The 23,709-nt window shown below is 36.7% G+C and overlaps 2 protein-coding genes across 5 annotated transcripts in view; both read right to left on the minus strand.

Moving 5' to 3' along the window:
* Positions 1-14,238, minus strand: part of mon2 (MON2 homolog, regulator of endosome-to-Golgi trafficking) — a 36,121-nt gene extending 21,883 nt beyond the window's left edge. For both annotated transcript variants that reach the window (XM_053478674.1, XM_053478665.1), the window contains exons 1-4: positions 13,755-14,238; positions 5,811-5,874; positions 5,405-5,532; positions 490-621 (exon numbers count right to left, since the gene is read on the minus strand). In XM_053478674.1, coding sequence (XP_053334649.1) covers positions 490-621; positions 5,405-5,532; positions 5,811-5,874; positions 13,755-13,865 — 435 coding nt within the window. In that variant the 5' untranslated portion in view covers positions 13,866-14,238. The remainder of the gene's footprint in view (positions 1-489; positions 622-5,404; positions 5,533-5,810; positions 5,875-13,754) is intronic.
* A 3,359-nt stretch (positions 14,239-17,597) lies between these two features.
* slc6a13 (solute carrier family 6 member 13) overlaps positions 17,598-23,709 on the minus strand; it is a 48,675-nt gene continuing 42,563 nt past the window's right edge. For all 3 annotated transcript variants that reach the window (XM_053491194.1, XM_053491193.1, XM_053491195.1), the window contains 8 exons: positions 23,545-23,648; positions 23,246-23,370; positions 22,918-23,030; positions 22,677-22,814; positions 22,395-22,497; positions 19,311-19,411; positions 19,004-19,174; positions 17,598-18,917 (listed from right to left, as the gene is read on the minus strand). In XM_053491194.1, coding sequence (XP_053347169.1) covers positions 18,753-18,917; positions 19,004-19,174; positions 19,311-19,411; positions 22,395-22,497; positions 22,677-22,814; positions 22,918-23,030; positions 23,246-23,370; positions 23,545-23,648 — 1,020 coding nt within the window. In that variant the 3' untranslated portion in view covers positions 17,598-18,752. The remainder of the gene's footprint in view (positions 18,918-19,003; positions 19,175-19,310; positions 19,412-22,394; positions 22,498-22,676; positions 22,815-22,917; positions 23,031-23,245; positions 23,371-23,544; positions 23,649-23,709) is intronic.

Below are 23,709 nucleotides of genomic sequence, written 5' to 3' on the forward strand. Positions count from 1 at the left end.
CACGCCTTAGTATGCTGGAAATCTTTACATTTTTTGTGCTTGATTACGCTGGTTACTAAGAGGTAAATTAAAAATGACATGCTGTTGGAATTAGAGATCTCATTAGACTTCCTTATCAAACAGATAACCGATGCACTGCCCATGTTGAGGGAAGGACTACTAAAGGTTGTCCTGTCAGTCTACCAATAAAAGTATTCTTTATGTTGAATTATGCTTCGGACATTATAAAATAGTTTATGCTAACAGAATTTTAAATCATCTCCTGCAAGAGGTATTATCAGGGGGAAAAAAACACCTCTACATATAACTAGACAGGGTTATTATATACTCATTATACAAAAAAAATAAAAATATCACGAGATACTACAGACAATCTGTCATTACTGATGTCACTGGGATTTAAAAGATCATAGAAAAATAACTTCTTCTTTCAAATTGTGGTGAAATAATATAATAAAGTACAAAGGACATGTTTTATATGTATCGTACCTTTGAGAGGACTTCGTCGTGTACAACTGTGTTGGTGGTGAGCAGTACTAGAACTGTTTGTAGAAGCTTTAATTCCTCCAGGCCATTCTCCATCAGCTGCCACAACATATTAATAATGTTTCCAGCTGCTGCCTGAAAAGACACATTCAGAGTATTTAACACAGAAGACAAGGCACAAATGGAGGTTACATGGCTTCCACGCACCATCAACACATTTACAGACCTGATATTTACTTATGTTTGGATAGATGAGGAAAGTGATAGTTTAGACTGTGTATCACTGTGTTTTTGCTTTTAGTTGTTACATTCTAAAAATTCCTAATAAATTAAATGCCAAAGACTAGTTCATCCCGACTGATCCCACTGAAAATGTCAGGCAGTTTAGCACAAGTCACTGAAAAAAAGTAAATCCTGGACAGGATAAAAAGGCACCAACAGAACATGTGATGGGCCACAGCACGCAGAGCTCAGCAAAAAGCATAAAACTTCTCAGATCGCAACCTGATCGAGCATCCATGCAACACACTGGACTAACACGTCCGATCTACGGAGGCTCCATCCCGCAAACTCACAGTACCCAAAGGATCTGCCGCAAACTTCCTGGTGCCGACATCAAGACACCACAGCACACTCCCAGAGTACAATTTATAATGTTTTGCCTTGAAATGCTATGGCTGATATGTTTATTTGCACAGACAAATCAAAACAACTTTCAGTTCTATTGACCAAATCGGTCAATGTTTTTGCTGTTGACCACATTTAAGCTGTGTGGAAGTTTTATGGACATCACAGAATGCCAAGGAGCTGTGCTATGCAGATCTGGTCAGCATTCCCTAACAAGTTCACATCAACACAAAGAACAACAAAAAAAAACTTTTAGTGGAAGTTTTTGCCGTATGCCATTACTTACACATATAATCATTAAAACATTGACAACTGAACTGCACCAGTTTCACCTATTCTTAATCATTTGCCATGGTAAACTTTTATACTCTGTTGGCTCTCATAAAAATATTTATGCATAGGCTTTTTCTAATTTGTTTTTTCCATGTAACAAAAATAAATATTTGGGGTAAATAATGACTTCAGCACACATAGCAGAACAAAAAGATCCTAATCCATATATTAAAAACTGCATTAAAAATGTTTATTTGTAAACTGGCATATTTAGTCAGTTATCAACTGAGGTTGAAGTCTATTGTTATTTCCTTGAGGTGAAATGTATTCATGTTGATCAGATTGAACCTAAACTTATTCGACTTAGACATGGGTGCGCAAACACCTCGTCAGATATAAAAAAAAACCTCAGCTTACCGCACTCCAGCTCCACACAGATGTGTTTTAGTATCGGAAAGCTTCACTGCACCCTTGAGCTACAGTGGTACTTTATAAGTGGTAAATATAAGTATTTTGGAAAAGCAAGCTGTTTTAAAACATTATGATGTTTAATCTATGAAAGTTTTTTGAAACTCAAAAGCACAGGGGTTTATTATTTTTTGCTCTATTAATTTCCATAGATTCAAACACAGAGTGAAACTGATGTAGCAGATGAGACCCTGCAAACCCTAAAGTTAAAAGGCCTTCTTAAAAAGGGTTCTTTCACGACCAATTCTTCACCACACATAAACATAACTATACTTTCAATAAGGGGTACACGTAACGTGACCAGTCCAAAGATTAGGGAATAAGTTGATTCTTATCAGTGTGCACCATCCTCAGGTGGAAAGCCGGGTCAAGCATGTTTGGAAGTGAAGGAATGCAGAAAGATGCTGGAGCATAAGTGGTTCAACCTCTGCTGATATTAACATTCATTCAATCATTCATTCATTCATCTTTTTCACACCGCTTATCCTGTCCAGGGTTGCAGATGCATGGAGCCTACCCCAGGAGACTTGGGGCACAAGGCGGAGTGTCAATTCATCGCAGAACACATATTATGAGCAATTTGGGAATGCCAATTGATCAAATCTGTTTGATTTTAGGACTGTGGGAGGAAACCAGAGGACCCAGAGGAAACCAACCAAGCACTCGGAGAACACACTCCACGCACACAGACCCGAGGCAGGAATCGATGCCCCGACCCTGGAGGTGTAAGGGCACAGTGCTAACCACTACGCCACCATGCGGCTTGCTGACATGAACAGGGGAAGGAAAAAAAAACAGTAGCATAACAGCATACATTGACCATAAAATGTATCATGTGAGACTGACTATGCCTCACCACAACTAAAAGATTACATATAGCCTATTATTACTTTTAAGAATTTTACTTTAATATTTAGTATTTACTTAGCAAGCTACTGGATAATTTTAAAAATAAACATAAACCAAAGCATAAACTTTGAAACCCTTATATAAGTTATAATAGGGAAAAACAAAAAAGGAAGAAAAAAAAAACACATCAATATTCCTTAATAATTCTGAACCTTCATAAAAACAGAAAACTAATCAAACTGTACAAATTCCCAGCAATATTTAATTCAATTACATTTTAATTGTTTAGTGGTTTTACTAAGTGTCATTGTCTCAAAGCAGCTTCTGATTGAGCTTCACTTTGATTGTGTAATCAAAAGAAATTATGGATGTCTGTATGAAATTTGAATGTGTATGAATCAAAATGATCAGATTGTTTTTGTTGAGCAAGCCGAGGGCGACGTGGCAAAGAAAAACTTCCTGAGATGACAATAAATAAACCTTGAGGTGAACCAGCCTGACAGGGAACTCATCCTTATTTGGGTGATAACCGATAGCATGGATTAATCTGCAGTCATACTGTGTGTTGCTGGAAGTTCAGTATAACATATTAGGCAACAATATCAGAGATCTGGGGTTATATATCTGTGAAGACCCTTGCAAAACTTCCTCACTAATAGTGAAATGAGAAAAAACATTAAACTAGCTACATAGCCTAACAAACTACTTGATAATTTTTTTATAATAATTAAGTGCAAAAATGCAATGTAAAATAACAATGGAAAGAATGTTGTCTTAAACTAAGTTAAGATTGGTCTAAGCATATCTTTTATTTTGATCTTCTCTTTAAACACATGTATAGCAGATACCAAACACTAGCTTGTTATACAAAAACACAGGGTGATGATCTCAGAGCAGACGTCAGCTCAAGCAGAGAGTAAGGCTTATTCATTCTCACAGGGTCAAAACACATCTTTGTGTCTGTGTCTATGTGATGCAAACACACTCATTCGCCTAATTCTACTGAGACAGAACTGCAAATCAGACCTATGCATATATTGTTTTAGAGGCTATGTAATGTTGGCAGGGTATGAAAGAGGAACTGGAGAAAACAACAGTGTGTATTTTTAAATCCTTTTTTTTTTACGGCAGTATTAAAGAAAAAACAGGGAATCTGATTCATGTGTGTTACTATGTAATTACATGCAAAGTTGCTGCACATATGAAATACTGCATGTGAAATCTATAAATGCACTTTAGCAATTAATCACTAGTTAGCTTTAAAACTTATTTAAACACATCAAAGTTCTGCACCAAATAGGCTTGTGGGATTGAATGTAATATGCCAGGCATGACTACATGGTGGACTGAATGGCTGTCCAGACCAAGTGACGGTCCTACCCAGACCCTGATGCTTTTCTGATAAATGAAAATAATTAATATAACAGTAATCTAGCGCTATTTCCTCGAGGTGGCGTGGCTATATGCATCACTCAACAGAGCCAATCACCACGATAGTTTGCCATGTACGAAAGCGTTTGTGAAAGAAACAGAAACGAAAGTGTGACACAGCAGGGCTAATTCTCACTTGCCCTCACAAAAGATAGTACTGTCAAAATAAGAGCAGAATGTGACAGAGCAACAAAAGTCCTTTCACAATGATTTACAGTCCAGTAGCGTGCAAATGAAGAAAATATACAAGGCCATCAAAGATCAAACTGTCCACATGTTTAATGTTACTGAAAATTGACAATAAATATAACTGAAATGCTATGGAAATTTTAAACTGATTATTTTTTATAGACTTGTATCCTAACACAACTAAATCCTAATACAAACGGACCGCAATGTCACTTGTGAGTTTGTGTGGATGTGGCCTGACAAATGTAACGTGTACGGACCATTTTATACAACATCAATACAGTGGATAAATCCCAGGAGCCTGTTAAGCTTTAAATGCTATAGTTAACACTGGCATTTAAAATGTCTTTCGTTCAAAATGATCCCTAACCCCTACACCTCCTAAACCTAAACTTCTTAAACCTTAACCTAACTCTATACCCTAATTCCTAATCCTAAAACCTTTCCCTAACCCTCACCCCCAGAGTCTCTAAATCTGTAGTGCTAATAACCATAACCCTGACCTCTTACTTAATACAAATCATGACATGTTGCACTCTTTTCAATCTGCAGTTTTAAAAAGCCATAATGGAGCTATAATTACGCAGGTCCAGCTTTTCAATTCACACTGCCCAAGACTATTATTTCAAATTGCTTGTGACTCATTCACCTAATACATACTGGCCTGGATGTCTTTCAATGAATAGAGTTTTAAGCACTATTTAGGTGCTGTCTTACAAAGAAGAAAAGTAAATATACCCTACAAATTAAAGTGTCACATTATTATAAATAAGCAAAACCACAACCTATTTTAAATGTGTTCATGAGCATAATGAAATGAATTAAGCGTGCGTGTTTAAAATTAGCATCAACTTAATTTGTTTTTCCAACACACCAATATAATGTAACACAATCTCTTATACAACAGCATTTCGACCAAATTGCTTCATTTCTGACATACAGCAAACACAACAGAGTTTTAGTCACTGTCTGTTGATAACCTCAGTGATCATTGCGAGACATCAAGCAGCCGATGAATAACAGGAATAATTGACCACATGAGTGACTCTTTAAAAACTTTGACATGTTTGTCAGTGCGTACCTCTGACACCACCTCATGGGACATGAGCCTCTGAATAGCAGCGAGACACAGCTGGGTGATTTTGGGCTCTTTGGTTCCACAGCCCATCAGGAACGGCTGCACCACCTCAGAGCTATTCTCTTTCAGAGCTGAGGAGAGATGATATAAGCAAAGAGAAACGAAGTTCTGCATCATTCTTTGCCCTTTTTTGTTGAAAAGAAAATGTACAGTAGTACTGTAAGAATAAAGATTACAAAAGATAAAACAATTGATGATCAAAGTGTCCAGGCAGTAGGAATAATCTACCTGGAGTAGTTACTTAGAGGAACTTACAGCACTGTACAGAACATGCATAGTATGATTATACATTTAAATAACTTGAAGGTGAACTATTAGCATGTAGCTTTCAAAATTTCTTAGAATTTACCTGCAAGGATATCCGTGTTTCTTGCAGCTATTGTCTTAATTTTAACAATGCCAGATTCTGCAGCCTGAAGAAAAAACAAAAAGATAAAAAACATGAATCTCTCATTAAACACCAAGATGTATAACAATATAGGAATTGTCATTTTGCCATGATCAGTTTGACTCAGGTGTCGGATCAAGAAAAACACCAAATCTTGCAGTATTTGGGAGCAGAAAGCACTGATGAAACCAACTGGTGTGCAATAAAAGAACTGCATTACGGCCTACACACAAATTTAACTGTCAACACTCCATCATGCAAATTCATTTATCCGCGAACAGATGTCTTTTACAGCACCAAAGCAGCCAGCTATATAATACACAGAATCAACATTTCCAGTACTGTGCACAAGTCTTAAACCCCTGTCATTTTGTCATAATAAATTAAAGAAATGGGAACAAATGTTTTATTGCAACAGGCACAGTGTGTAAAGATAGAATTTAAAATTTAATTGTTTATGAAACAACCTCCGCAGCAACCTCATTTCCTCTCTCATCTGTTCTAACCACTCAGCATTTAGCATCACCAGTATACTACTCACCTGATCATCTGCACCTGTTTCTCACTGGTTCATGTCCTAAGTTTCATTTTTTTTTTAATGCTTGAATGATAATCAGGTCACATTGTAGCTCACAAAAAAACAACAAAAAAAAACATCCCTCTGAAACTGGTCAGGTACAGGGACTGGACTGAAAATAAGAGCCAAAAAAATTCCTTCAGGAAGCCTGGAGAACAAATTTGACTACTTTAAAAGAATACAAGAAAGTCTGGTTCTCTGGAGGCTAAATATGGAGAAGTTAGGGGTAAATCAAGACTTTTGCACAGTGCAGTATATTAACATGAAAAAAAAATGTAATGAGTATCATCCTTTAACTGGTGATCTTCAGTTTCTCAGTGCCTGCAATTAAATACAAATAAATAATTTCTCATTAATAAATAAAAAAATAAAAATAAAAAGCTGTAGTCAGTAAATTTAAAATTTTAAGTGAGATTTCATCAAATAGAGGAAAATATAGATGCATTAAAAACCTGCATTAGCTAAATCAATCAAGCACCCACCCATCTGTTAACAAACATACTTAGCATAATTAATAGTCTGCTTTTTTCATTAAAAAAGTTTATTCTGTTTCAAGATTATAAACATCTAATGAAGACTGGTTACTATGGCACAGGTTGATTAGAACATTTGATATTATGTCCACATTATTATTTTGTCAGCACAATATTGCTAACTTTGTTGTTTCCACTTATACACTTCCTACAAACTCCCTTTCGTTTTTGATTGCATGATTTCTGGCGCAAACACAAATGCCAAGGGACCCATTGGTGTGCTCACTATGGATTTCTTTTTTTATATCTGCATACACTCAAACTACTTCCTCAGCCGAATTCATAGTTATTACTTTTGTGTGTGTGTGTGTGTGTGTGTGTGTGTGTGTTGAGAGAAAATAGATGTTGATTGCTGTTCGAATAGACACAAAGTAGCATTCTTTATTATGCTTCCTTGCTGAGTTTATCTACAGTATATGGCCAGAAGTTTTTGGACGCCAGACAATCACACCCAAACATGCTTGCTGAAAATCCCATTCAAGATGTAGGTCTTCTGTGTGGATATAATAACCCCAACATTTCTCTAAAAAACTTCTACTATATTTTAATAGCATGGCTGTGGGGATTAAAGCTCTTTCAGCCTCAAGAGCATTAGTGAGATCAGGCACTAATGATGCGTGAGAAGGATTGAGGTGTAGTCGGCGTTCAAGTTCAACCTAAAGGATTCCATTAAAATAGATTTCAGGGCCCTGTGTACGAGTTCTTCCATTCCAAATGTGGCAGACCATGTGTGGAGCTTGCTATTGTTTGGGCCTATTAGCTTTAATGAAAGGAAATTGTAATACTACAGCATGCATCCTTGCTAGTGTAAGAAATACAGAAATAGTACTACAGCATTTAACAGTATTCAAATTATGGTTCCTATATTGAGTAATCGTGTACTCAAACTGCCATTTGATTTGCCATGTGCATAAGCAAGCGTTAAGGTTTTAGTTATCACACTGTGGCGATGTGTTACGTCCTTGATTTTCTTAACCAGGAGAGGAAAGAGGGAGTTAAAGGGCAGCTGGAGTGGCTTCGTTTATTGGATTTTCAATATTATAAATTACAGACATCCTGCACATTAATAGCAGGTCCCTGACACCCGCAAATCATACACAACATCCAGGAAAACAATATTTTGAGAGAAAACAAGAGTGAGAGAGAGAACAAAAAACTAAGAGAGAGGACATGCACATAGTGATTTAGCTTGTGCAAAGTGAACTTATTACCGTTTTAAGTGGGTGGGACTTTAGGCTAAATAACATTACAAAATAAGTATTTGGTGAATAAAGCATATGCACAGGCTGCAATTATGGCGTTTTATTCATCCTCCTCCGTTTCAAAACTATGGTGACGTTTCGCAAACTTTGCATATATCGCAGAGCTCACGTCAAGCATATTTTGCCTTCATCCATCTTGGCCAGTGTGTAGCGCAAGAACCTCCCTTTAGATATGAGCGATGTTTCAGATGGTATGACAAGTATAAACACTTGAATCGAATATGGGTCATAGTTGAAAGAACATGTAAACAGATGGTCAAAAAGAACAGATATAGGCAACAAATCTGAATTGGGCATCGAGACCTGCAATGTAAACGGGGCTTTACTCTCTCGCTCTCTGTCCTTCAGTCCAGTTAAGTCACCTGCTACTATGTTATGCCCAAGATGTCAAAAAAGTAAAGAATCAAAATACACCTCGCCTTAAGTTATGGAAAATGTACTTCTGTCTACAATAGCAGTAAAAAAAAATTTGCTGCATTTTTCTGTTGCCCAGAGTTTGCATATGTTTAAAGGTTGTAAGAAAAGTGTTAAAAGGAACTTAATAGTATAATTTACCCATTATTATTATTATTATTATTATTATTATTGCTATTAGCTAGCATTATTCGAACAAGCTGGCTAACTGCCACTCTGTATTGAGGTCGTGTGTAATGAGATCAGACTTCCTGTTTATTACGGAAACGTTTTAATAGACTTTATAAACATCCTCATGATTTGAACTATGCAAATAGAATAAAATAGAATAAAAAAGAATAGAATAGAAAAGGGAACATTTGTGGCACTGGTGGCTCAGTGGTAGGTCTTTTACCTGCCATGTGGAAGGGCCAGGTTCGATTCCCAGCCAGTGCCCAAACCCCAGCCCCTGGATGCAGCGGCAGTCCCAAGGCCAGAGAAAATGTGAGGGTTGCATCAGAAAGGGCATCCGACGTAAAACTTGTGCCTAGCTTGTCTGCGGAACGGATGATCCGCTGTGGCGACCCCTTGGTGGGAGCAGCCGAAATAACAACATTTAATTGTTTTTCTAAAAGATCGTTCTAACTTTGACGGGAAAAATTGATATCTTTGACTGCTACATCTGTATTCTCTCTTTGTTTTACCAGACTTTTGCATTGAAATTACCAACCAAAATGTTAGCATTTGCACACAAAACCTCTATCATCCTCTTGCCACCGTGGCTGAAAAAAATGTTTAGGTACATTATTAACATTAAATTGTCAGACAGCCAATTTTTATGCCTGAATCTACTAAGCAAGCATACAATGTGAAGCTTTTGGGGAATGTCATTTTCTCTCTCAATACAACCAAATCATGAACATACTTAAAGCAAGTCTTAATTTTTTTTAACCAACCTTCACTGATAGGCAGTGGAAGTTAAATATGCCTGACCTGTTGAACTGCGTTACTTAGCAACAAACCATAACTGCTTCACAGTACTACAACCTTCACAGTACAAGCACATGCTGACCTGAAGTTTTTCTTCATTATGATTTTTCGTTTATTTAAGTCACAAACTGAAAATGACCCCTACAACAGCCAAGGATTTTTTTAAAGACATAGAGGGAAAAAAGAAAGGGAAGAAAGGAAAGCCTGTTTAAACCTAACATTAAAAAACATTAAACCTAACATGAGCTGCTAATAAGTGACATGTTCATTAATAAATTAAGCATTGTAATCAATGACAGGTCCACACTGTAAAGTACTGTAATAAATAATAAACTAAATCAATAAATTTTGTTTTTTAATTTTAGCATATAAAGTTATAACTTATTCAATTATCTTGAGGAACTGTTAAAAACCAAGTCACAGACACAATGGATATAGGGGATATTCTAGGGAAATACACTCCAATTCATTAAGAAAGAAAGTAAAAAAAAACACAAATTTACATCTAAGTGCAATCTAGAGCTGGCATGTTTTTGGTAAGTGGAAACATCCAAGCCTTTGTACTAACAGTAAGCCAGGTTTGCAGGGGTCCTGCATTTTTGAGGTAGCAACCTATGTTTAATGAAAATCATCATAATTTGTCCTATATTTCAAAATGTGTATTGTGCTCAGTTGTCCTGATCACTTTTCAGTGAATTCGGCTAGCCGAATGTATTCACAGGCCTCCAGGTTGTCAGACAGGAGGTGAGTGTAATACTGAGCAACAGGACAGTTCAGAGTTAACTTGCAGACAGCACAATGGTAATAGATAACAAGGCTAGCAATCTAATAAGAGACCCAAACTCAAGCACTAAGCAACAGAGTTCAAAATGCTCTAAAAGCATAAAATACTCTCACCACAACTGCGAAGAGAAGAAAGGAAAATAAACAGGAGTCTATGACCAGCTTTAAAAAACACGTTACGGTTAGATAACTCCCTTCCTATAAGTCTCAAGCTTTTAAACAGATCACTTCGATGTGTGCCAGAGGTCTGATGTATACCGAGGAAGAAGGGAAAAGGATACAATAGCTATATGACGATGGTACTTGCAAATACTGCAATAGAGTCACTTTGTGACTTTGCTGAGGGTCTCATTAAGGTGATTAAGAGGAGTGAAATAAAACTGCCTTTCTTCTGAGATTTGTGTAGCTTACTGCATCCTATGTATATAGACTACATGGATAAAAGTTTGTATAAACCTGACCATCACTTTTATTATGTGCAGGAACATCAATTGCAACTTCTAACTGGTGATTTACTCACCTTTTTTAAGCTAAATTTACACCAAAAGCAAGAGAAGAGAATATTACAGTTTGGTTTTCAGAGATTGGATGGAGGACAATATAGTGTTTCCTGAATGATTTGTGGATCAGTAGGTGTAAAGCCCTATTCACACAGGATTAGTATTATCTGGCAACCTATTATATGTAATAGTCACATGTAATAATTGGGGAGGTAGTCTGTGATCCTAATCCAGTGCGAATCAACCATGTCTGTAAGTTGTAAAGTAAAAATTCACCTGAAAATCACCTACCATATTTCTCTGAACAGAGAGGTCCTGTGATAATATTAGCCCTGTGCGAATCAGCATGTCTGTTATTTGGCCAGGATTTAGCAGGGTCGTATATTATTTTTTTGAAGGTTTTTTTTTCCTGTGCATCTTTGTAATCCATCTTCCGCAAAGAACGGAGTCTGCGTTGGAGTGCTTTGAAAGTATTTTGGGTGCTGGGTCATATCGCTATACACCAGACAACAATACAATGTGCAGAAGGAGAAAGCTGAAAACCATCAAAAGAGCGAGAGTGGATGTTATGCAAAACTTGACATCATATCCGGGAGATATGTCAGCAAATTTGAGTAAAATCGTAGGCTTCGCTTATCCTGTTTATATGCGCCACATGAAAAGAAAATGAATTTTGCATGAGCACATACAAGCTCATGGCGACAAAACAGCAGCCAATTCAGTCCGATGTCACAAAAAAGCCAACGCATCACAAATCACCAAATAGGTGATGCTGGCCACAATAGAAAGGTGCCAGAGCTCCCAGTTCACCACAGCCCACAGTGCATAAAGCAAAGAGCCCAAGGCTGCCGACCTGGAATCAAAACTCATATATATATATATATATATATATTTTTTTTTTTTTTTTTTTTTTTAAACCCATAACTGATTTGTATATTAACAGAAGACTGAGGGGCATTTATCAAATCAAGCTGCAGTGTGAAGCTCAATGCAGTTGTATGAAAATTAGATCTTTCTCAGTGTCATAATGGGATGATTAGAATTTTTGGGCCGTTAAAGCACATGAGCCTTAAAGTACCGGCACATCATATTAGTTACTCTCACAGTTATCCATAAATTAGAGGTAGATCTTGCTAGTCCTAGTAAAATGGCATGAGAAGCGTGACTTGATTCTGAATGTTGACATATTTCACTTCAAACCAGGAAATCAGAGTAATGCTCTAAACACTGTAAATGCTGATGAGCATGACTGACTTACAAAACAGCCAATAGTGTTTAAGATCCACCACACCCCTGCTGAATCCAAACAAACTCAACATTAGCATAACAAAGTAGCTGAATATAGAGAACGGTAAAGAGTTTAGCAAAAGTCTTTTATCAGCTGAGAAGGATTTCTCACTACCCCCTTTATTACACCCAGTTCAGTGTCTTAGGTGAAAAAATGCTGTCTCTTTTAGGACAAACACTATACATGTTCAATTGAGTTCAGAAATCAGAGGTACCACATATCATAGTCATCACCTTGAGGCATTTAGATGCACTTACAGCTAAAGTGGTTAGTTAAGTATTACACTAATTTTAAAAAGTCCACCATTTTCGAAAAACAATCAAAGTCAACTAATTGTTTCCTTAACTAAGCGATAACTAGAGAAGAGAAGAGCGAGAGAAGGAGAGAGAGAGAATGTCTGTGTGTGTGTGTGTGTGTGTGTGTGTTTAAAGACACACAGTGACAAACACTCCTACTAAAAAGCAAGCCCTGTTCTCAGGGGTGGGGAATAAACTTTCCAGAGAGTATTTAATTGGACAAACACTAGAATAGTACAGGTCGAGTCATTAAACAATTGCTTATTTTTCACCCAGAAGTGAGAGACACTAAAAATAAATAAATATATGTTAACTTGACATATTAAAGTTTGGGCAGATCCTGAGATCCAAAACAGCCAGGTTTTTTTCCTATTTTGTAAATAAATAAAAAAATCTGTCAAAGATTTTCCCATTGATTAATTTTTTTTTTTTTTAGTTATTGGTTTTTGCATCATGCCCAATGCAAGTAAGTGTCATGCCTCATAACTCATGCTTGAGGTGATGTTATCTTCTGTGTGGAGGGTGGGAGTACTCTCAAAAATTCCTTGTTTTGGATTTTTATGTTTGGCTAACATTAACATTAAATGCACACATACATAAAAAGGAAGAGCAATTTGAATTTCAAGGGCATTTTAAGACAAAATATGTGTTGCTTCATATTTTCCATACCATTTACCATACTGGAGAGAATGGGGATGTCATGCCTACACAGGGCACAAACATGCGTACACACAAGTGTATGCACACACACAAAATCATACAATACTTATGTGTATGATACATATTTGGAAATGCCTAATCAGCCCAAAATAAACTGTGGGTGAACCAGGAGTACCCAGAGGAAACCTACGAAGTAAAGGGAGAACATGCAAACTCCAGAAAAACAGACCGGAAGCGGGATTCAAACCTCAAACCCTGATAGTGAGAGAGACACCCGGGGTTATGACTGAGCCATCGAGCCCCCAATTATTATTATTATTATTATTATTAATTAGAGAATTATTAATGATTGAAATCTTTTGGTCCCTTGAGCCAATAATGAGTTAATTGTTCTGTAATAAATTAACAGCTTTTTTAAGAGGAGTTTTACTTTTCTCATTACTAACAACCTTAGAAACACAACAACACTGATCTGTTTTAATACCACATCCGGCTGTTTAGACTGAATTATAAGCAATCAACTCGAATGACAGACAGATATAAAGGGTTCGTAGGCTCCCTTAAAGCTTGAATGATTTGTCAGTATGATGACTGACTGTGCAGGTTTTCTCAGCAGCTCTTACCTCTTTGACTGGAGGGAATTTCTTCTTGCATTCCATGGACAGAGAGCGCAGGTCCGTCTGCATATTATCCAATAATTTCCTCACCGCTTCGGGGCTCGTTGTCGTCGACATTTTCCCCTTCTCTGTCTTTTAGCAAAACAAAAAATAACCTAAGTAAAAAAAAAAAGGAGTGCAGTAATTACTAATTCCTAAAATGGCCTAATTCTTGTCTGCCGTCGAACCACTGTACGAGCCACAGCACACAAACGTCCATTGACACGAATGCTCTCACTGCCTGTGTACTGTACGTCGGGGAGCGAAGGCATAACGGACGTCCATTTCTCTTCACCGAGAAGCCTTCACTTCAGCCATAGCAGTCAGGATCATTCGTTTTCAACAACAACAACTACGGTGTTAAAGACGGCTCGTTTATTTGCCAATTTCGCACTCAACTTCGGTGTTTTCTGATTTCTCCATGGCAAGACCGAGGCTTCCGATCCCACAATGCCTGTGTGAAGACTGACACGTCACATCGACTTCCGTAAACAGTGACCAGAGTCAAGGGAGAAAAATTGTAGCGTCTCCTGGCGGAGAAATGACAAAGCGTGCTGTGTTAGGATTAGTAATTGAACTGTCTAGAGTTGAAAGAAGTCCTTTTGTATAGAGCTAGACCTCTGTAACTGCAGATATTTCTGCTTAAATTAACTTCTGCTGTTCCTGAATACACAGTCCTCAGCCTACTGGCTATTATTGTGGTGATTTAGATGCCATACACCAGGGCTTATCCAGCCAAGGACCGCTTTAACGGCAAAATAAATTCTCTCTATATATACAGATAATGAACACACTTCCCCTGTTTAAAAATTAGGTTCATTATTAAAATGTGCACAATAATACTTTGCCCGATTTATTGGTACCAAATTCACAGCTAGTTGTGACACCTGACTGGACCGTCTTCTCTGTTTTAAACAATATCTGTATAATTCTTTTTTTAAGGGTTTTGTCTGTACATTGGTCAGAACTCAGAACAGTTCATACATTGAAGGACCAGAAAAAAAACAGTCTCATCATTTTTTCTGTTTGTCTGTCTAGCCAGATTCTCACAGCGTTACACAAAACTGTCTGGACAGAATTAAATAAAACTTTCTCAGTACTTAGATGGCTGCCTGAAGTTTAACCAGCCTCGTAATTTTCTATTTAAAAAAAAAGTTGTTTTGTTGTACAGTTGTACAGTTGTTTTGTCCATTAGTCAGTCAGTTGCATCAAGTTTTTTTTAAGTATAAATATAAAAAATTATAACTACAGCCCTACTATCTCTTGATATTCTTGATATTATGGCCTTGAGCTGAAGCTCAGCTTTGCACACTACATGGACTGTTTATAGTAGATATTTGGATATATTTTTATATTCTGCTTTTAATTTTATGTTTAATATATCTTTTTTATATCTATTCTTTATATATATACTCAGCAAAAAAAAAACGTTCTCTGACTTTCAACTGTTTTTACTTTCAGTAAACTTAATGTGTAAATATTTGTATGAACACTAAATAAGTCAACACCATAAGACATAAACTAAAAATGATTCACAATGTGTCCCTGAATGAAGGGAGGCTCAAAATCAAAAGTACCAGTCAGTATCAGTATTGCGGAAAGTCTGAGCACTGATGGAGGGATTGTGTGTTCCTGGTGGGACTGGGGCAGTTGTTGTGGCCGTCCTGTACCTGTCACGCAGGTGTGATATTCGGATGTACCGATCCTGTGCAGGTGTTGTTACACGTGGTCTTCCACTGCGAGGATGATTAGCTGTCCTTCCTGTCTCCCTGTAGCGCTGTCTTAGGCGTCTCACAGTGCGGACATGGCAATTTATTGCCCTAGCCACATCAGCAGTCCTCATGCCTCCCTGCAGCATGCCTAGCACGTTCACGCAGATGAGCAGGGACCCTGGGCATCTTTCTTTGGGTGTTTTTCACAGTCAGTAAACAAGTCTCTTTAGTGTCCTGCGTTTTTAGAACTGTGGCCTTAAATGCCTACTTTCTGTAAGCTGTTCAGGTCTTAACGACCATTCCACAGGTGCATGTTAATTAATTGATTATGGTTAATTGAACATGCATGGAAAACATTGTTTAAACCCTTTACAATGAAGATCTGTAAAGTTATCTGGATTTTTACAACATTATTGTTGAAATACACAGTCCTGAAAAAGGCACGTTTCTTTTTTTGCTGAGTATATTTATTTTTGTTTTATTTTTTTCATGACATTTATTGGGCACAGAAAAGAAAGAACTTTATTGTATTGGGGAACATGTTTTTTTTTTACTGTGCATTTTTTTTTACTGGGCATGCCTGTGGGAAGGACTACAATGTTGGATATTTTGTCTTTTCAGAAGATATTCCTCTGGGAACACAGGGGGCATTGGTGCACTTTTTAGCACCAATTGATAGGTTGATGCCTGGTATGGGCAAAAAGTGTTGCTTTTACACTTCATGGTCAGTCTAATGTTTTTTTTAACTACATTTAGTCCTAAAGCTAGCTAAATGCAAAGAATGCTTTCTGAACCTTGATTTAACCTCCAAATTTTACAAGTGAGAAGATACTGATTACGAGGAAGCAAAAAAAAACAGAATCCTCTGAATATGGAGACTTTTCCGTAGCTGTGCACTTGCTCTTCACTGGATCCAGGTGGTCCAAACCTGTTTCAGAATGACAATGCCCCAGTGCACAAAGGAAGCTCCATGAAGACATGGCTTCCCAAGATTGGTGTGGAAGAACTCGAGTTCTATAAATAAACACATTTGGGATCAACTAAAAGACAGACGGCATGCCAGACCTCCTCACCCAACTGCAGTGCAATGCTCTTGTGCCTGAATAAACATTAATCCTTACAGCCTTGCTTCAGATCTAGTGGAAATCCTTTCCAGGAGAGTACAGTTTATTTAAACAAAAAAGGAAGCCTATGTCTGAAAATGGATGTTCAGAAAATGGACTATACAGGTGTGCTGGTTAAGTGTTCACAATTTGGGACACAATATTTTCATCTAACAATTAAACTGACAGAACACATTCGGTTTAATTATTTATACAGTAGTTATTTAGTCTAAACTCAGTTCAGTTAACCAGCCAAAAGGCTAATAACCATAAAAAAATCAATAATACCTGCGGGCCCCACTGAGATTTCCACCACTGTAAAATGTGTGTGTGCCTTACCTTATTCCCCCCACACAACAATCATTTATTTGATTTAAATATCTACACAAAAAAAGTACATATACTGCATGTTAAAAAGAGAAGCACATTTTTTTTTTATCAGAAGGTGGTACACACATTTGCAATAATGGTATAATTCTTGCACATAGTATCAGCAATTATTACTTATGAACAAAATCAAAAGTATTATTATCATTATTCTTCTTATTATAAATGTTTGGCTTTATCTAGGGTGAGATTGTACTTTCACTTTGCTTTAATTGAAGCGTTTGGGCTTATAATTAAGAATTTAATTAATAGTTCATTAATGAATAGTTGTTTATGTTTGTTCTGTTGACAACTTTCCTCTTTTTTATTTTAAAGATACTGTAGCATTTGTATTGCTCACTCACTGTCTATACCACTTTTTCCTGTATACAGAGTCGCTGAGACCTGCAGCCTATTCCTGGGGACAAGACGGGGTACACCCTGGACAGGGCGGCAAACCATCGAATGGCACACACACATACACATAGTCACTTGTATTACTGATTACAATTACTGTACCTCAATAATAATTGACTGTATTATGTTTCATGATACATATTGAAATAAGATTATAACTTATATAACTTAACTTTAACTAAAATTATAATTACAAAAATCATGGAGCCAGTTGGGTAATTGCAAAAATGTAAGTGAATTTCAGAGTTTTTTTAAAGCTCCAGTTCGTCAGAAATCTTAATTCATTGTTGTTGCTGCCTTCCTTTCTTACTCAGTGAACTTCTACTGAACAGTGAATTCCAACTATTAACATGCAATACTAGGAATTAAACAAAAAACAGCCACACATACATAGAACTCTCACTCATTCACTCACTCACTCACTCACTTATCTTCTATACTGCTTTATCCTGTATTCAGCATTGCAGGGGGCCTGGAGCCTATCCCAGGAGGCTTAGGGCAAGACACTCTGGACAGGGTGCAAATCCATTGCAGGGCACACACACATACACACAATCACACAATCATTACAAACATAGAACTGATTAATTTAAAAATACTGAAATCTGTAAAAAGTATCACCAATTTTTTAAATCTTGTACACAATATATATACAGTACAATGTACTTACAGATACTTGCCTTTTTGTTTTTTCTAACAACCAACTATGATAAACAGCAGACTATATAAACCCAGCTAGCCAAACTGAGGGAAAGGGAAAATAATCAAAATATGTAAAATAATAAGCCACATTCAATCTTCATTCACATTCATTCCCTAATGCCCAGGTTAATATAAAAGTATTAGTTAATGTTTATTTATACATTTATTTTCAGTAACTCATTTATCCGGTCAGGTTTGTAGTAGTTCCAGAAACAATCCTGAGAACTCTGCACACAAGGATGGAAACATTACTGGACACAACCATTCAACACTTATCACAAGTATGCTAATTTAGCATAACCAAGCCATTTCAAATACCAATCCACCACCATCTACTGTCATGTTTTTGAACATGCAGGGGAAAGGCAGAGAACCTGTGAGCCAAAGAAACCCACACTGGCTTGGCAACCTTTGATGGTTAAAAAATTGCATTGCTTACAAATAGGAAAATGTCCCACACCACTAGAGAAAATGGATGTTAATTAAAAAGTGCCCACAGAGGGCGACATAGCTTTATCTATGATCCAAAGTACATTACAAAAAAACTATTTCACAGCCACTCTGTTTGGTGTTGTTTGGCTGTCATCCACAGAGTGAGGTATTAATGTAAGGGCTCCAAGGATGAAACATGAAGTGCTCCATAGTGTCTCTTCGCATTAAAGAATTCAGCAATGCGATTCCTTCTCAGTCACAAGAAAGTATCCATCTTTGGTAGAAGCTCTTCTCTGAGAAAGACCTTCCCCATCAGCAGTAAAGATAACATGTAGTTTCTCTTGTTCCTGTCGCGTTATGGGCAGATCAGGGGATGGTGTGGTCAGCTCTTGAAATCTCTAAGAATAGAAAAAAGGAATAAGTAGTAGAAGAAGTAAAAGCAATTGTGGCATTGCTGCTTTGTATGTTGAAGTTGTGTTTCCACCTCTTTTAGTGTTCCTTTGGCAGTGCCCATCTTATACACAATCCATAGGGGAATACAGACCATGGAGGACAAAGCCAGGAGCCAGCCCAGTGCATAACCCCACCATGGATACACATACTCACTGTTGTACTTTAGTGGAGTATATTTGATCAAGGAGAAAGCAAAGGTGCCCTACAGGAACAGAATATTTTAAATACAAATAAATGCTAAACAATGAGTGGCTAGTAGAAAGTTTTAGTAGCAAGCTAGTACTTTTAAACATCAACCTTAAAAACAGACATATAAAGTACAAATTTTAAAAACTTACAAAACACGTGGCTGGAGTCAGGAACAACCAGCAGTACTTAATGTAAGGCCCAGGCCGATAACCAATCATGTCCTCAATATTGTCATAAAAACGGTCAGCACCTAAAAAATGATTTTTGGACTATAATATTAACAACGTCTATACAATCAGATTATACATATATAAAACATCTTTTTTGTACGTTGTGAAAGTACGGAGCCCCGGTAGTCACCTAGAGGAGAAAAAAATTAAAAATAAAAATCTGTGGCAACAGTTTTGTAATTTGTGCCCTCAGTTTAATAATCCGTTCCCACAACTTCTTAGACTGTTCCCTCAGTTTACTTATCCGTGCACTCAGATTTTGTAATCCGTACCCACAAATTTATAATTCTGTGCGCACGCTTTTGCAATCTGTTCCCACAGGTTTGTACACAGACTCCTTTTAGAAGAACAGGAAGCTCCTCGCTACGTGTAAATGAATCTTATTACATATTGTTTTATTGTGGATTATTAAATGTAATACAGCAAACTTAGCACGTTGCAATTATTATTATTATTATTATTAATAATAATAATATTAATATTATTTTTGCCATTATTTAATAAACCTGGCATTGTGTATTGTAACCAACTGTTTATTAATTGCTTTCTTTCTCTTTTGGAATTCTTTTGGATAAAAACTTATTCTAAATGCATAGCCTAAATGTAACAAAATGCCTACTAGCAGTAATAGTAGTAGTAGTAATTATTATTATTATTATTATTATTATTATTATTATTATTATTATTATAACTGTAGCATACATAATAATTAATAAATGCTTAATTTATAAATAACCTATTATAGTTTTGGAAATGTGTTTTTCCGACTATAAAAGGTAAAAGTAAATAAGTCAATTCAGCATCTTATGGTTTATATACATCATACGAATTGCTGCCCAATGACAGTCTCTGTCTACCCTTAGGCTTCCATCCACCTTGAGCTTACTTTTTCCTCACCCTATAGGATAGATAGATTTGGACTAATTTTTAGGTTATTTATAAATAAAGCATTTCTGAATTAATTTACTTCAGTGTTCTTCAATGTAATCTTTTATAATTATAAAATAAAAATAATTATTATTAATATTTAATAAACCCGGATTTGTGTTTTATGACAGACTGTTGACTAACTGCTTTCTTCCTCATTTAATAATAATCTCAATAATAATAATAACAACAATAATAATTATAATAATGTACTGATTATCACAAGATTTTAATGCAAATCATTCTTATTAAATCACAGTATTCTACCTCAAAGCTGCTACAATTGATAGCTAGAGAATAACTGTAAGCATGCTGTAAGACAGTTCGGTGTATTACACTTAACAATCCATAATAAATAGGATAATAAGATTCATTAACATGTAGTGGGAAGCTTCCTGTTCTTCTAAAAGAAGGCTGTATACAAGCCTGTGGGAACAGATTGCAAAAGCGTGCGCACAGAATTATAAATTTGTGGGTACGGATTACAAAATCTGAGTGCACGGATTAGTAAACTGAGGGAACAGTCTAAGAAGTTGTGGGAACGGATTATTAAACTGAGGGCACAAATTACAAAACTGTTGCCACAGATTGTTTTTTTTTTCTCCTCTAGGTGACTTCCAGGGCTCCGTATTAGTGAGGCCCATAGGATCTGAGATGTAAATTTGTAATTTTTTTGTATTTCTCTGAGCATTGCACAGTCCGATCTTGGGGTGAATAATTTTTCACTGTAGAAAGTTAAATCCAAATTGTTTGGAAATGGTTTTGTAACCCTTTCCAGACTGATGTACAAAAAATGCTTTTCAGAGGCCATAGCTTATGTCTTTTCCTCTTGACATTGTGTAAACACACCTGAATGCTCCGGTCCAGCAAACTGCCAAAATGTCTTTTTTTATATAAATATGCACACCTGTTGAAGATCAATTAATCAAGGGGCGATGATTACCATTTTGTTCTTACCATTTGGGATCCTGTAGAAGCAGTATGGGGTACTCAGTATTGTCTACGTGTTTTTTGTTTACAGTGTTATTCACTCACTTCACCTGTTCATTGTTCAGCATTTTCAGGTGTTTGTAATTTTCTAGTTATCATAGTCATTATTTACGCTTCGCTCTTGTCTCTGTTTTTTTTTTTTTTTCCTTCTTTAAATGCTTTTAGCATTCACAGTTTTTTTATCCAGATTTTAGCTTCAGGTTTATTTTTGAAAACTTTAAGAGGAAGTTTCATGTTCTCACTACTATTCTTTGGCAACAACATGAGAAAGCCAGTCCAGTTGTGTGGGTCTTGGCTCACAAAATGTAGCAAGCCAACACCAAGGAGCACAAAGATGTTGAGGGTAAGAAGGCTCTTCATGCTGTGTGTGAACCAAGGGATGTTGACAAGGAGCCAATAGTGTCTGGGGTGAAGAGGTTCCCTGCACTACAAGGGCTGACAGCACAGAGCGCAAATCTGTCCAGGATAAGCAGGCTTCCCATACAGCATACCAACCAGAGACCAACGGCACAATGCTCCAAATCTGCAAAGTGGGGCTCAGAGGGCAGCCCAGTGGTATTGGCTAAATAATATCTAGCGAGGATCCAGCAGTGCCGCTTACTATCCAGCTCGACATTTTCTAACTACATGTGTGGGGGGGACACTCTCCCTACACAGCTCACAAAGGGGAATAAACAAGCTAAGATTTAGTGGCTGCAGGAGCTTAATTTAAGATAATACCTTATATGACAGATCCTACCTTAAATTAAGTCCTATTTTTGCCCTGTTAATCCAAAGTCATGCTATGTTTACCATGAATCATGCCATGCTGACTTATGCCCGCGCTAATCCAGAATTCTCCCATGTTAACCCAGAGTTACTCCCTGCTATAAACAAATTATGCCGTCTGGCACCAAGGACGCCCAGATACCTCTACTGTCTGACTTTATGAACATCTTGCTTCACCCGGTGCCTTGCTTCAAAGACTTTGTGCCTGCAGCACACCCTAGCTTTACTGAAGTCTTTCTTACCCTGAAAGATTATCGGAAAATGCAAAATAAATAAATAATTAACAGGAAAAAATGTGGATATTTTATATATTCTCACCATAAATCCAGGCAATGCAAATTGTCTCAAAAATGCCAACAAAGAGGAGGCACATCCCACTGGCTGCATAGTAGTCAAATAGCTGGAAGACATACATTCCACCCTATGTAAGAGAGAGAGAGAGAGAGAGAGAGAGAGAGAGAGAGAGAACTTTATTTAAGATTTGACATCCTGGCTGCTAGTCTACATCATCCAATATTTCCTTTTAATATGTCAATGTATTGTAATCTGTACAGTTCAATTGTCTAGCCACTAAATATGCAAAAACACTGAGTGCCATACCTCTGTCAGCATGATCAATCCCGTAAGAAAAGATACGAGGGCCACAACAAGGATTAGGAGTTCTCTACGATATTTACGACGGAACACTGATGGGTACATGTCAACTACTGCTGTGACCAGACTTTCCACGCAGACAAACTGACAGACAAAACAAAGGGCAAATGAAGTCATTGTAACAGCAGTGCATGTTCGAGTCATTACTTTTACACATTCAGCAACTGATCGCATTTTTGTGTTTTACCTGACTATCCATGCCAAGCAGCACAATCATAATGAAAAAGAAACAAGCCCACAAAGAAGAGAATGGCATCATGGAAACAGCACGTGGATAAGCAATAAAAGCCAATCCTGGGCCTGAAACATACATTTTTTGTACAAATGTAACAAATGTAAGTACCTTAGGTACTGTTATTATGGATGTTTTTGATATATATATATATATATATATATATATATATATATATATATATATATATATATATATAATTTTTATACATTTTAATGAATGATCATGTTTATGTTTAAAGCTCCAAACAAAGTCCACTATTACCAAAAAAAAAAAAACATACCTGATTCTGCTACTTCTGAAATCGGGACATTCTGCTCAAAAGACATGAAACCCAGGATAGAAAAAATGGCAAATCCAGCTACAAAACTTGTACCACTGTTCAGGAAGCATAAAGCCACACAATCTCTGTGAGAGAAAAAAAAAATCAATTATGTATAATTCTCAATACTTGAGTTTATATTTGACCTGACACTTCCCACTTCTATATATTTATCTGTATCTATATTTGACACATAATTCTCAGTATTGTATGACACCCCAGTACTGTATTGACTTGTGTCACTTTTTCAGTAGTCTCACCTGTAGCAATTGTTGTTGTATTTATTGTAGCTTCCCAGGGCTGTCAAGCAGCCCAGACAGATAGCATAAGAGAAGAAGATTTGTGTTCCTGCATCCATCCACACCTGGGAAAGTTCAAAGAAAAATAAAAAATTCCAAACCTTAATGTTGCAGGTTATTTATTCA

The sequence above is a fragment of the Clarias gariepinus genome, chromosome 2, assembly GCF_024256425.1.
Source record: "Clarias gariepinus isolate MV-2021 ecotype Netherlands chromosome 2, CGAR_prim_01v2, whole genome shotgun sequence".
In the NCBI taxonomy this organism is placed as follows: Eukaryota; Metazoa; Chordata; class Actinopteri; order Siluriformes; family Clariidae; genus Clarias; species Clarias gariepinus.